General features: G+C 37.3%; 1 protein-coding gene across 13 annotated transcripts in view; it reads left to right on the top strand.

The window, feature by feature from the left end:
* Positions 1-14272, top strand: part of CLASP2 (cytoplasmic linker associated protein 2) — a 177290-nt gene that overhangs the window by 103165 nt on the left and 59853 nt on the right. For 10 of the 13 annotated variants that reach the window (XM_033864535.2, XM_033864534.2, XM_033864532.2 and 7 more), the window contains 3 exons: positions 7627-7650; positions 9751-9768; positions 12230-12331. In XM_033864535.2, the coding sequence (XP_033720426.1) occupies positions 7627-7650; positions 9751-9768; positions 12230-12331 (144 nt within the window). The remainder of the gene's footprint in view (positions 1-7626; positions 7651-9750; positions 9769-12229; positions 12332-14272) is intronic. The other 3 variants (XM_073810969.1, XM_033864537.2, XM_033864540.2) reach the window with 1 other exon arrangement.

The following is a 14272-nucleotide window of genomic DNA, read 5'->3' as shown; positions in this document are numbered from 1 at the left end:
AAAGCTACAGTCGTCAAGACAATATGGTACTGGCACAAAAACAAATATAGATCAATGGAGCAGGATAGAAAGCCCAGAGATAAACCCATGCACCTATGGTCAACTAATCTATGACAAAGGAGGCAAGGATATACAGTGGAGAAAAGACAGTCTTTTCAGTAAGTGGTGCTGGGAAAACTGGATAGCTGCATATAAAAGAATGAAATTAGAACACTCCCTAACACCATACACAAAAATAAACTCAAAATGGATTAAAGACCTAAATGTAATACCAGAAGTATAAAACTCTTAGAGGAAAACATACGCAGAACACTCTATGACATAAATCACAGCAGGGTCCTTTTTGACCCACCTCCTAGAGAAATGGAAATAAAAAACAAAAATAGGGCTTCCCTGATGGCACAGTGGTTGAGAGTCCGCCTGCCGTTGCAGGGGACACGGGTTCGTGCCCCGGTCCGGGAAGATCCCACATGCCGCGGAGCGGCTGGGTCTTTGAGCCATGGCTGCTGAGCCTGCACGTCCGGAGCCTGTGCTCTGCAATGGGAGAGGCCACAACAGTGAGAGGCCCACGTACTGCAAAAAAAAACAAACAAACAAAAAAAACAAGACAAATGGGACCTAATGAAATTTAAAAGCTTTTGCACAGCAAAGGAAAGTATAAATAAGACGAAAAGACAACCCTCAAAATGGGAGAAAATATTTGCAAATAAATCAATGGACAAAGAATTCATCTCCAAAATATATAAACAGCTCATGCAGCTCAATATTACAAAAACAAACATCCCAATCAGAAAATGGGTAGAAGACCTAAATAGACATTTCTCCATACAAGACATGCAAATGGCCAAGAGGCACATGAAAAGCTGCTCAACATCACTAATCATTAGATAAAATGCAAATCAAAACTACAATGAGGTATCACCTCACAGTGGTTAGAATGGGCATCATCAGAAAATCTACAAACAGCAAATGCTGGAGAGGGTGTGGAGAAAAGGGAACCCTGTTGCACTGTTGGTGGGAATGTAAATTGATACAGCCACTATGGAGAACAGTATGGAGGTTCCTTAAAAAACTAAAAATAGAATTACCATATGACCCAGCAATCCCACTACTGGGCATATACCCTGAGAAAACCATAATTCAAAAAGACACATGCGCCCCAGTGTTCGCTGCAGCACTGTTTACAATAGCCAGATCATGGAAGCAACCTAAATGCCCATCGACAGACAAATGGATAAAAAAGATGTGGTCCATATATATGATGGAATATTACTCGGCCATAAAAAAGAACGAAATTGGGTCATTTGTAGAGACGTGGTTGGACCTAGAGACTTTCATACAGAGTGAAGTAAGTCAGAAAGAGAAAAACAAATATCGTATACAAACTCATATATGTGGAATCTAGAAAAATGGTACAAATGAACTGGTTTGCAAGGTAGAAATAGAGACACAGATGTAGAGAACAAACATATGGACACCAAGGGGGAAAGCAGGGGACGGTGGTCGTGGTGGTGATGGGATGAGTTGGGAGATTGGGATTGACATATATACACCAATATGTATAGGATAACTAATAAGAACTGACTGTATAAAAAAAATAAAATAAAGATAGTTGATGGAGTCAGAAAAAAAATAATAAACCTTTACAAAAAATGCTAGCAATGAACAATCTGAAAATAAAGTTAAAAAGCAATTCCAATTACAATAGCCTCAAAAAGAATAATACATTGTACATAGGAATCGATAGAACAAAAGAAGTGTAAGACTTCTCTAGGATGAACCACTCTTATGTTTCTCCTTTACTCTTACGTTTCTCCTTTACTCTTACACTCATAATATTGCTGACACCAGATGTGTGGGATTTTCACATCCAGCAATTCTTAGACAACACCTAGATGTCCTAAAATTCAATTCAGTTGTGGCCCTAACTATAGTTAACACAGACCTTACAGGTTAAGGGCTTAGCCTGTCACGACCCCCGCCCCCACTCACCCCCACCTCAGACATCAATTGCAAGTCCATGTTGTTACCGGTGCTTCTGACCAACTGGCTCTAAGTCACAGGTTCCCTTGCCCCCTCCTTGAGTTAAATTAATTTGCTAGAGTGGCTCACAGATCTTGCGAAAACAGTCTGCTTACTAGATTACTGGTTTATTACAAAGGATATTAAAGGGTATGAATGAGAAGCCAGATGAAGAGATACAGGGGGTGAGGTCTGGAAAGGTCTCAAGCCCAAGAGCTTCTTTCCCTGTGGAGTTGCAGTGTGCCACCCTCCCAGCATATGGGTGTGTTCACCAACCCAGAAACTTTCTGAGTCTTGTGCTTTTGCCATTTTTATGGAGGCTTCATCACATAGTCATAATTGATCATTAACTTAGTCTCCAACCTCACAACTCTTCCCAAGAGGATGGAGGATGGGGCTGAAAATTCCAAGCTTTTAATCATGGTTTCATCTTTCTGGTGACCATCCCCCATCCTGAGGCTGTCGAGGAGACCACCAGGAAATGCCTTATTAGAACAAAAGACACTCCTATCACCCAGGAAATTCCAAGGGATTTAGGAGCTCTGTCAGGTACCAGGGTCAAGGAGCAAATATTAGAGAAAAAGGTACACCAAGTGCTCTTACCACTTGAGAAATTACAAGGGTTTTAGGAGCTCTGTGCCAGGAATTGGGCTCATATGTATGTTTTATTTCACACTTATGCACTAAAAACTACAACACATTGTTAGAAGAATTTAAAGCTCTAAATAACTGGAAAGACACACAGGTTATTTAAAGACTTAATATTAAGATGGGAAATTGACATACAGATTCAATGCAATCCCTATCAAAAGTCCAGCTGCCTTTTTATAGAAATTGACAAACTGTTCCTAAAATCCAAATGACAAAGCAAAGTTTCCAGAATAGATGAAACGATCTTGAAAAAGAAGACCGAACTTGGGGTACTCACACTTCCCAATTTCAAAATTTACTTCAAAGCTACAGTAATCAAGTCTGTGTGGTACTGGCATAAAGATAGACATACACACCAATGTAATAGAATTGAGAGTCCAGAAATAATCCCGTATATCTGTGGTCAGTTGATTTCCAACAAGGGTGCCAAGACCATGCAGTAGGCAAGAATTCTTTTCAGCAAATGTTGCTGGAACAACTCAATAGCCAGGGGCCAAGGAATGAATTTGGACCCCTACCTCATATCATATCCAAAAAATTAACTCAAAATGGATTAAAAACCCAAATGTAGGGCTTTCCTGGTGGCACATTGGTTGAGAGTCCGCCTGCCGATGCAGGGGACATGGGTTCGTGCCCCGGTCCGGGAAGATCCCACATGCCATGGAGCGGCTGGGCCCGTGAGCCATGGCTGCTGAGCCTGTGCGTCTGGAGCCTGTGCTCCACAATGGGAGAGGCCACAGCAGTGAGAGGCCTGCGTACTGCAAAAAAAAAAAAAAAAAAAAACCCAAATGTAAGAGCTAAAACTATAAAATGCTTAGAAGAAAACACAGGTGTAAATCTTCATAACCTTGAACGATGCAATGTTTTCTTAGATACTACACCAAACACAAGCAACCAAAGAAAAGCTAGATAAATTGGACTTCATCAAAATTAAAAACATTGTGCTTCAGAGGGCACCGTCAAGAAAATGAAAAGACAACACACAAAATGAGAGAAAACATTTGCAAATCACATATCTGATTAGGGACTTAACATCTCAAGTATATAAAGAACTCATAACTCAGTAACAAAAAGGCAATTCTATTTATAAATAAGCAAAGGATTTGAATACATATTTCTTTAAAGATAATATACAAATTGCCAATAAAAGCACATGAAAAGATGCTCAACGTCCTTAGATATTAGGGAAGTGCAAATCAAAAGCACAATGAGATACCTCTTCACACCTGCTAGGCTGTTATCCAAAGAATGGACAATAACAAATGCTGGTGAGGATATGGAGAAATTGAAACCCTCATACACTGCTCCTGGAATGTAAGTGGAGCCACTATGTGAACAGTTTGGCAGTTTCTCAAAAAGTGAAACATAGAGTTAGCATGTGACCCAGTGGTTCCACTCCTAGCTGTATACCCAAGATATGTGAAACATATGTTCTCATTAAAACATGTACACAAATGAATGTTCATAGCAGCATTATTCATAACAGCCCAAAAGTGAAAACAACCCAGATGTCCATCAGCTGGTGAATGGTTAGGGAGGTATGTGCATACAATGAAGCAGAATATTACTCAGCCATAAAAAGGAGCACATTACATAAAAGTGAAATACTAACCCATGCTCTAAGAGGGGTGGAACTCGACAGCATTATAAAGTTAGACACAAACAGCCACATACTGTATGATTCCATTTACATGAAATACCTAGAATACGTGAACCCACAGAAACAGAAAGTAAATTAGTTGTTGCCAGGGGTTGGGAGTTGGGAAAATAGGGAATGACATCAATGGGTATAAGATTTCTTTTTGGGGTGATGAAAATGTTCTGGAATTAGATATTTATGAGGGTTGTTAAGTCTTGTGGATATATTAAAAACACTGAATTGTATACTATGAAAGAGTAAATTGTATGGTACATGACTTACACATTAATTTTTTTAAGTGGGGAAAATGGAAAACAGAAATACAACATTCATCCTGAGTCTTAAAAATAAAACATTATATTTAGTATCCATTATTTTTTAGTACCAGAAGAAAATACTGAATTTGAAATGTTTTAATATGAACTCGAAAGCCATTTGCAGCAATTCTTTTTTTTTAATTTTTGAACGCGCCACGCAGCTTGTGGGATCTTAGTTCCCCAACCAAAGATTGAACCCAAGCCCTCGGCTGAAAGCGCAGAGTCCTAACCACTGGACTGCCAGGAAACTCCCAGCAGCAATTTTTTTTTTTTCATAAGAAAGTCATAATAGTGCCATGAGATTGCTTAATTTGTTTCTTTTGGTTCTTTAAGGTTTGAATGGCATGTTTGCTTCTTTACAGAAGGGAAAGGTGTCCCTCTATCCTCTTTTCTTCATCTGGCCCAGGTTCACACTCAGGCACAATGAGATACTTGTCTGTGCCTCTCTCCAGGGCTTAGAGAATAGATTTTCTCATTCTTTCTATTTCTGTCTTTTTTTCTTTTTCTTCCCTCCCTCCCTCCCTCCATCCGCCCCTCCCCCCTTCCTTCCTTCCTCCCTTTTTCTTTCTAAACCCCCTTCCCCCCCTTCCTCAACTTTCTTATACAGATGTGACTTGTGTATTCTTTGTTTTCTTCTCTTTGAGCCTTGTTTATCATGGCTGAACATTTATGGATCCGGAGATATATGCCTCTATATTGAAAGAGTCTCTCAGTGTATTGGTAGGTTGCTAAAGGATGAGCAGCTAAAAGCTCGTTGAGTTTTATGCATTTTGAGTTTGAAATCCCTGAGACATCAAACTGGAAGTGTTCGGAGGCATAGTAGTATATGAAAGAATTACATACAGTGGTAGAGAACTCAGGAGAGAGATCTGTGCTTGAGATTAGATTTGGAAGTCATTAGAGGATTGTTCTTACTGTAATCTTCTGTAATTAAGGTACTGTAATCTTTCAATATTAAACTCAATACATTACTTAAAGCAGTTGCCACAGGATTTTTCGTCCACTGAAGTGCTGAATCCTTTGGCAACGGGGATATGATGAGTGTTTTGAGGTTTACCCTTGAAAACTTTATCCTGAAGAGTAAGCTTGGTATGATGGGAGACAGGAATTTCTGTTAAGGAAACCTTGATATATCTATGCATATTTATGAATATTTGTTCTCAACAACTAGGTCTGTGGGATTGCTTAAATGAAAAAGAAAATAAATGTTTTCAGTTGGAGTCATGTGGACAGAAGTCAGATTTCAGTTGATTGAGGAAGAAGTTGGAAGGAGAATCTGTATAAATTATTCCTAGGCTTAGTGGTTGAGAGGAGATGAAAGAAGATTGTAGGAATTATCCGTTGTTAAAGGTTAATGAACTTCTTGTTTTTTAAAATTGAGGGAGTTGAATATGTTTGCATACTAAGATGGTAGAGTCAGTAGAGAAGGAAAAGTAAAAAATGGAAGAATAAAAGGAAATTGTTTACGGTCAAAGTTCTTATGAGAGACATGAGGAATAGGATGTATAGAGAAGAGCTGGGGAGTTAGCCTTGGATGTGGAAGGGTCATCAGTTTCACTGAGGTAGAAGGGAAAGAAAGGAAGGAGGTAGATTCAGATATATTTTGGGCGGGTGTGCATTAAGAGCCATGTAATGGGGAGGTAGCTATGTCTTCATGTTTGAGGAATCAGAGTCAGGACACTGAGCTAATAGAAAGCAGGGTGTCTGAGAGGTGGCTTGAGGTTTGGAATAGCAGTTCAGGAGGCACAAGAGGAGGGGCTCTCTTCCGGGCTTCCTGCAACCACCCACACATTGAGAAACTCACCAGAGAACTCACTGGACTGTTAGCTGTACTCATGGCTGAGGTTTATTATAGCAAAAGGACACACAGCAGGATCAGCAAGGGAAAAAGACTCATCCGGTAGTCTGGAGTCCAGACACAGGCTTTCAGAGTTATCCTTCCCAGAGGCGAAAATGACAGGCTGCACAGAACATGCTCCTTCCTCCAGCAATGAGTGTAGAACATGTGCATAGTGTTTCTGTCCAGAGAAGCTTCCTTAAGACTCAGAGTCCAGGGTGAGGGTAAAAGGGCGGTCATTATGCAAGCACTCTGCTGCACAACCAGCCACAATTACCAGAATTCCGTACTCCGAAAAAGATAACAGGTATTCCCCATAAATCACATTGTCTGCAAAAACAATTCAGGCAAGTTGGTATAGCAGGAGTTCAATACCCCGTTCCCAACACTCAAACACACAAAACAACCTCATCATTGATAAAATTAGGATCCAAAACTAAATTCCCAAAGGCCAGCTAAGGGCTAGCCCTGTAACTAGGCTCTTCTTAAGAGTATCAGACCTGGTTTATTAACACTTTTCTGCACAGTCACTAAAGGCCAAGCCTGATAATTACCCCAGTTTCTAGTAGTGCCAGTATGCATGACTTCTTGGTTTTGTAATTTTCTCTATTGGGGACCTCAAAGTAGCGGGGTAGAGAAATTTAGTTGTTAGATTTATCCATATTTCAGGTCTTAAAGGGACTGAAAGTACTAAGAAAGGATGGGGTGAGGAAGCAGCAACGCAGTAGACAGAGGATAATGATGAGACAGCTAAATTTAGAGCAGAATTTGGGGGTGTGCTCTAGCCTATAGAGGAAAAGAGAAAGCAGGGCAAGGTGACTCTTAGATTACGAGAAACTCAACAGACCCAAGCAAATGGTTTGTCTGATGGTGCAGGGGTCCAAGGTTGGGACATGGGCTTCTCTAACTTATTTAGCTAGTGAAAATCAGACTTATTGTCCATTCAATTCTATATATATTTTTTGGGGGGGGGGGTATTTTTATCTCACAAAGAAACCTCGTCTTGTTTAATCTCCTAGTATGTTTTAGTTGAAAACAAGCTTCATATATACGTGTGTGCTATGAATTCTGTGTTCTTAAAAATAATGTTTTCCAGGGGTTATAAAATCCTTTTCTAATATACTAAGTTTTGTTCTGTTCTTTGCTTGCTCTTTCATCAGAGGATACTTCTGACAAGATGGATGGTAAGAACTTCCTTTTCTAATACACCTAAAAAATTTTATGGCTCTTGGATTCTACATGATACCTTTGTTCATTCTCTTAAGTTCTGAAAATAGGCTGCTTATTTGGCAGCACTCTTAATGTGAAAATGGCTACGTAATTCTCTGATTGAATTTTGGGTTAGACATATCCATTTTGGGTTTCTCAGTTTACTCAAGTACTAGGTTACTGTTTGTTATAAGTTAAATCAATTTTCTTGATTTTTTATACCTGAGCTCTTAGAATATTCTTGATTTCTTAAGTCTTTCTCTGAAATATTAGATTCAGAAGAAGGGAAAGGAATCTCATAAGTCACTTGATTCAGTTCTGTAGTTTAATAACTCTGATACAGAGAGAGACAAATGACATATTTTACAGATTCATATGGTTATTTATGAAAATGAAATGCAAGTCACAGATGCTGTCTTTCAGAGAGTGAGTTTTAAATTAACATTTAATCAAAATTGAACTTACTTTGAGCTATGCCTTTTTTTTTTTTTTTTTTGTGGTACGCGGGCCTCTCACTGTTGTGGCCTCTCCCGTTGCGGAGCACAGGCTCCGGACGCGCAGGCTCAGCGGCCATGGCTCACGGGCCCAGCCGCTCCGTGGCATGTGGGATCTTCCCGGACCGGGGCACGAACCCGTGTACCCTGCATCGGCAGGCGGACTCTCAACCACCGCACCACCAGGGAAGCCCTGAGCTATGCCTTTTTAATTTCAGTATTTAGTTTATCTTTAGTTGCTTGATCCAGTGTGGTAATTTTTATCTGTATGGTATTCTTGTCTAACACTAGACTGTGTATTATCCACACTTGCCCTTCACTTCATCAGATACCATAATGTTATCTAAGAACTTGAGCTTTTTTATAAGAACTTGTAAGAAGATCCTGAATCTGTAAGTCACAGTATGAGATCTAGGGAAAATGGAAAACTATGTTTTTCTGTCAATTATTACATAAACTCTGAAATTGGTATGTCTTCCATTCTGATGAAATGGAAGATTTATTTAATCTTGGGTTGGGTACATGAGTGTTACTTATAATTAGTCTCTGTGCTTCTGTGTGTGTTTAATGTATTTCATAAATTTAAAAAATTATTAAATGAAAGAAAACCTAACCAAGAGATAGTTTCTATATTTCAAACCATTCAATATCACTTCTAACACTGAGATTCTAGATCCTTTAAAAACAAATTATTCTCACATTCCAGATCAAAATGTTTTCTTTTTTGGGTCAGAAACATCAGCCTATTTGAGGAATCACCTATGTTATGTGATGTGTTACTCTCACTGATGTTTAATCCTGTTTTTTTAAAAAAAAATCTATATACACACACACGGAGAAACATCTGTTATTGCCCTATAGTAGTAGTGAGTTTTTTTTTTTTTGGCCATGCCGTGCAGCTTGTGGGATCTTAGTTCCCTGACCAGGGATTGAACCCGGGCCCTCAGCAGTGAAAGCGTGGAGTCCTAACCACTGGAGTGCCAGGGAATTCCATTTACTTGATCATTTTTGCTAGTTTTCATTGACATCTTAGGGAGTACAAGAATTTTTGAATAAATAGCTAATGGATTGATAGGTCTTTGTAATGCTTTGGTGAAAATACTGGGTTAATGAGACCTAGGTCATGGATTTGATTCCCATGTTTGTCAATTAGTTTTCTAGTTCTTTTATGGACTACCTTTTGAAAATGCACAGAAAGAATTCTTACATTGGAAAGATCTATAAAAATCTTCATTTTGGAGAGAGCAATGAAAGTTGCATCTTTCTTGAGTAATTAATTTCTCTAATTTTCTTCACCATTTAAAATTTTAAGTATGAAGTATAGCAGATAAACGTGTTTGTTACAGAATTTTGCTATTTTTAATTGTCTAGTTTTAACCTTTTTTGTGCTATGAGTCATTAGGTTACCTCAAATTTTCTTTTATCTCAAAATGAATCTTTTAAAAGCTAATTTAAGGCTATCAAACTAGAAATTTTTTCTTTTGCCCTTTTGTTTTCGTTGGGTGGGAGGCACGAGGAAGGTTTTAACATCAGCATTGGCAGACTTTGTTGAAATGTTATTGTTTTATTTCTCTTATTTAGGAACAGCATCTGAAGATGGTAAGAATTATACATTTTGTTAGTAACACAAATACCTCTACATTAATATTTTCATTGGTAGGAATTAAATATTAAAAACTAAAATAGGCTAATTTCTTTGCAAATCTATATAATTTGCGAGCTGTGGTAGCTTTTACATTTCATGTTTGGTTGTGTTAGTTATACATGTGGATTTTTTTTTAATCCTTCATCTTGGAGTTTTGCTTTGTATCTTGCATCACCTCATGCTAGAAAAACATAAATGCTTAACATGTTTAATAATACCTAATATAAAGTTACATAGTTTCATTTTTTTCTTGTAGTGACATTGATGCTTTTATTTTGTGTTTTTGGTTTTTAATTTATGCCAATTCATTTATACTTTGAGAGTGCACGTGCCATTGCTTTATCGTCTTTAAATATCCTCAGCATTTAAATGCATTTATTTTGTCAGCTTTTAAATGTATCTTTGATTTTGAATCAGTGACTGGAGAATTGCATATGAGTTGAATTTGGGATTACAAAAACCTTGCTAGGTATAATACTTTATTTTACTGAGCCAGTTTACCTTTTAAAAAATTATTTATTGCTTTTGAATTTGTAGAAAGGAAAAAATTCAGTTTTTATATTTATCCTGCCTGAAGGCTGTCTTATTAAGCCTCTGATATGAAACACATTTTTTTTTTCTAAATTTTACATGGATGACATTTTCTTGTGATACACAGTTAAGTAGATTTAACATTTTGGAGGCCTCATACTTACTCTGATATATTTGAAATATTTTCATATTTTCAGTTTTAAATTAGAGTACTAGTTTCTGGCACTGTGGCATTGTAATTTAGAATGGTAGTATCAAAATACTTAATTTATCCTAATTTCTTTGTTGTACTGGATACATTCTGCATTTCAAAAATAATAATTTTTTTCTATTTTACTTCTTAGTCAGGAGAACATTGTGTCCTATTCTAAACAGACTCTGTAAAAGGGTGAAAGTCCTGAATTATGGGCTTTTTAGGGGCCTCAAAGAAGTTGATAGAATGCTAGGATCTACCAACTGTACTTCTCCTTTTGCTTCATTTTATTCCTAGTTCCTAATTATTCTCTTATCTTCCCTCACTCATTTCTTAATTTTTCCTTACTCTTTACTGTATGTTTTCCTAATTAATATTGCCATATCAGGCTAGCCCCTATATTGTTGGGGTTTTTTAAAATTTATTTTGTTTATTTATTTTTGGCTGCTTGGGTCTTTGTTGCTGCGTGTGGGCAGAACTAGTTGTGGCGAGCGGGGGCTCCTCTTCGTTGCGGTGTGCAGGCTTCTCATTGAGGTGGCTTCTCTTGTTGTGGATCACGGGCTGTAGACACGCAGGCTTCAGTAGTTGTGGCACGTGGGCTCAGTAGTTGTGGCACACAGGCTTAGTTTCTCTGCAGCATGTGGGATCTTCCCGGACCAGGGCTTGAATCCGTGTCCCCTGCATTGGCAGGCAGATTCTTAACCACTGCACCACCAGGGAAGTCCCCAGCCTCTATATTGTGATTGCCCTAAAAGTTGTGACTTTTAACTAAAAAGTATTTTGAGTCCTTCTTTATGATCATGTTTGGTATTGGTTCTGATTTGGTAGTGATTGAGACTGTTGCTTGAGAATACCAAAGTACCTGCTAGTAATATATTTTTGTTTTTTCTAATGACAGTTTACTTAAGCACTTTGGTAAGCATTATCTCCTTTGGTTCAAGAGCTCTAGAAACATCTTGCGTCTTGGTTTTGTGGAGGGGGATGAGGCAGTAGTAAGAGAAGAAAGGAACGCAACTTGGAGGTAGAGAAGGAAATGTGTGTAGAAAAGTGCCATCTCTTTGAGGATTGGTATTTCCTCAAATAATTTTATAAATGAAATTGGTTAGTTGGAGGAAGAGAGGAGTAAACGTGTCCATGTACACCTGTAGTAATCTCATGTTTAGCACAGGATATAAAAAGATGAGATATTTTACCTAGTATTATATCTTCTTGCAGATCTCTTTAGAAGTACATTTTCAGTCCGAAAGATTGTTTGGGTTGTTGTTTCCACGATTAGCTTGTATATTAAACTACAGGGTGGATTTGAGAATAAATTAAATTTCATGGAAACGGAAATTTTAAAATTGGAACTACCAATTAAGAATAAGTGCATGCCTGTAGTAATTATCTTAATTATAACTCTACTTTACTGGACCAATAATATCAAACTGAGAATGGAGATCTTTAGTTTGATTTTATTCTTACACGTAAAGGAAAGTTAGCTTATGGTGCAACACGTAAAAAGCAGTATGTATTTTTAAAATTTTAAGAGAACTATAATCTTATAATCTGTAAGTGAAGGTTACATTATTACAGAATTTAACAATACTTGAAAAGCACACCCAATTAGAAAATTATAGTGAGATTTTTTTCCTAATTACTAAATATTATAGAAAAAAGTCTTTAATTATGTAAATAATTTTATTCCTTAGGCCGGGTGAGAGCAAAGCTTTCAGCACCACTTGCTGGTATGGGAAATGCCAAGACAGATTCCAGAGGAAGAAGTCGAACAAAAATGGTGTCTCAGTCACAGCGTACGTATTGCCTATTAGTTCTCCCATATTTCTAATATGTTAGGATAAGCGTATTCCTTGTATGTTACTGTGTGAAGAGATTGACCAGTGGAAAAAGACAAAACTAATTTCAAAAAAGACAAGCCACATACTGAGTTCTTGTTCTGTACTTTAGGTTCATCATCACCTGACAAAAATGAAGGTATTTTTTTTTTTTCAATGTTTTGGGTCAGTTGTTGTGCATGTTTTGGAATTTTTGGAGTGGGTGTTGTCTTGTCTTTGGTGTGTTATTAGGGCTGCATCATTGATATCTGCACTTAGTAAGAAAAACTTCATCTGCTATACAGACTTTTGCATGGAGATATTTTAAATAGCACAAATCTTTTAACATTAAGGTTTTCACAGTCTACTCAGAAACTTGTAAATGTGGAAAATTGTGCTTTTTAGAGGCAAAATAATTGCCATACGTTAGCATCAGATCTGGTTGCATCTAGCTAATGTTGTTCAAGGGCAGATATGTGGTATCTTTGTACTCTCCCTAAAATCTGTTAGAATGAAGTTAGCATTTTTGGCAGCTATATACTGATTCATAAAGAGGAAACAAATTGAAATGACCAGTTTTGTTATATTCCTTTTTAAATTTAAGATTTATGTTTTTGCTATTTCATTGGAAGCTGAGTTTCTCATAAGCACAATTATTAAAAAGCACAATTTTGAATTCTAGGTAAAATGAATGATCCATTCCTATATATTCCAGAATAGTAATATATACACTTAAGGCATAATTAATTTCAAAGAGTTCACATTCCTTCTTTATCAAGAGATTTTCCTTAGCACATACCTCTTAGAACAGGAATTTTTTCTAGGGAGGTAATTCTGGGGTTCTTCTATATACTTGGCCACTTTGGAAAGAAATAGATATAGCTATCTTCCACTGTTGTTTAGGTGACTCTTCCAGGATATAGATGCCCAATTTGTCTGTTTTTTTAACTTGATTCTTGAATCGTCGAATCAGGGAAAGGAGCTGGGCTTAGAGGGGGTCAGGGCAGTGATTAGACGAGTCCGGCCTAGCAGATTCTCCTCTTTCCAAAGTCAAAAAATCTAGACAGAGTAATGATGGGAGCACTCAACAGGAGTCCTAAAAATAAGCAGAAATCCTTAGTAAAATTGGTTTGCAAATTGAGGGTTATTTACAAATAGGAAGACATGGCAAATGCCCTCTGGGTGAGAGCTCTTCTCCCAACCAAATTAGGAATAGATCATACCACATTCTTCCCAGATCTTGTGTATTTTTAGGGTAACTGTTAAAGTAACTTAATCTTTAGCAGTATAGCATAGTAGTTTAGAGCCTTGCTATTCCAAATGGGGTGCCCAGACCAGCATCAGCATCACCTGGGAAATGTACAATCTCATGCCACCACAGATCTACTGAATTCAGTCTTTAACAAGATCATCAAGTGATTTGTGTTACAATCAAGTCTGAGAAGTATTGATTTAGATCATGGATTTGATCCATGGCTTTTCCAGGTTATTTAAAGTTGCTGTATTTCTATATACTTCTACTGTAACCAGTAAAATGAAGAGGATAATCTCACAGGATTGTTGTGAGAATTAAATTAGTATTTTGCCTGAGCACAAAGTATGTGCTATATATTTTAGCTGGTGAAATTGATGTCCTTGTTTTTCTTAACCTAATGTCAACTGAATTTTATACTCCTATTGTGCACTTCTTTGTTGTTATTTCTTATGGACTTCAGGAAGCAAAAATAACGGTGAAGTTAGGAAATTTAAAGCAGAAAGAAAAATAAAGGTAGCAACCAGAAACTGTCTGTATACAGCATCTTAATGATAAAACAATTTTATATGAGATATTTTACTGAGTTCTAAAGTAATACTAAGACTGAACTCATGGCAGAGATTCAAAGTGCTTTGTGTATGTTTTTTTAATATATTACTTAAGGA

This window comes from Tursiops truncatus, chromosome 10 (genome assembly GCF_011762595.2).
Source record: "Tursiops truncatus isolate mTurTru1 chromosome 10, mTurTru1.mat.Y, whole genome shotgun sequence".
In the NCBI taxonomy this organism is placed as follows: domain Eukaryota; kingdom Metazoa; phylum Chordata; class Mammalia; order Artiodactyla; family Delphinidae; genus Tursiops; species Tursiops truncatus.
Note: the sequence above shows the minus strand (reverse complement) of the source record. Positions and strands in the feature narration are given on the sequence as shown.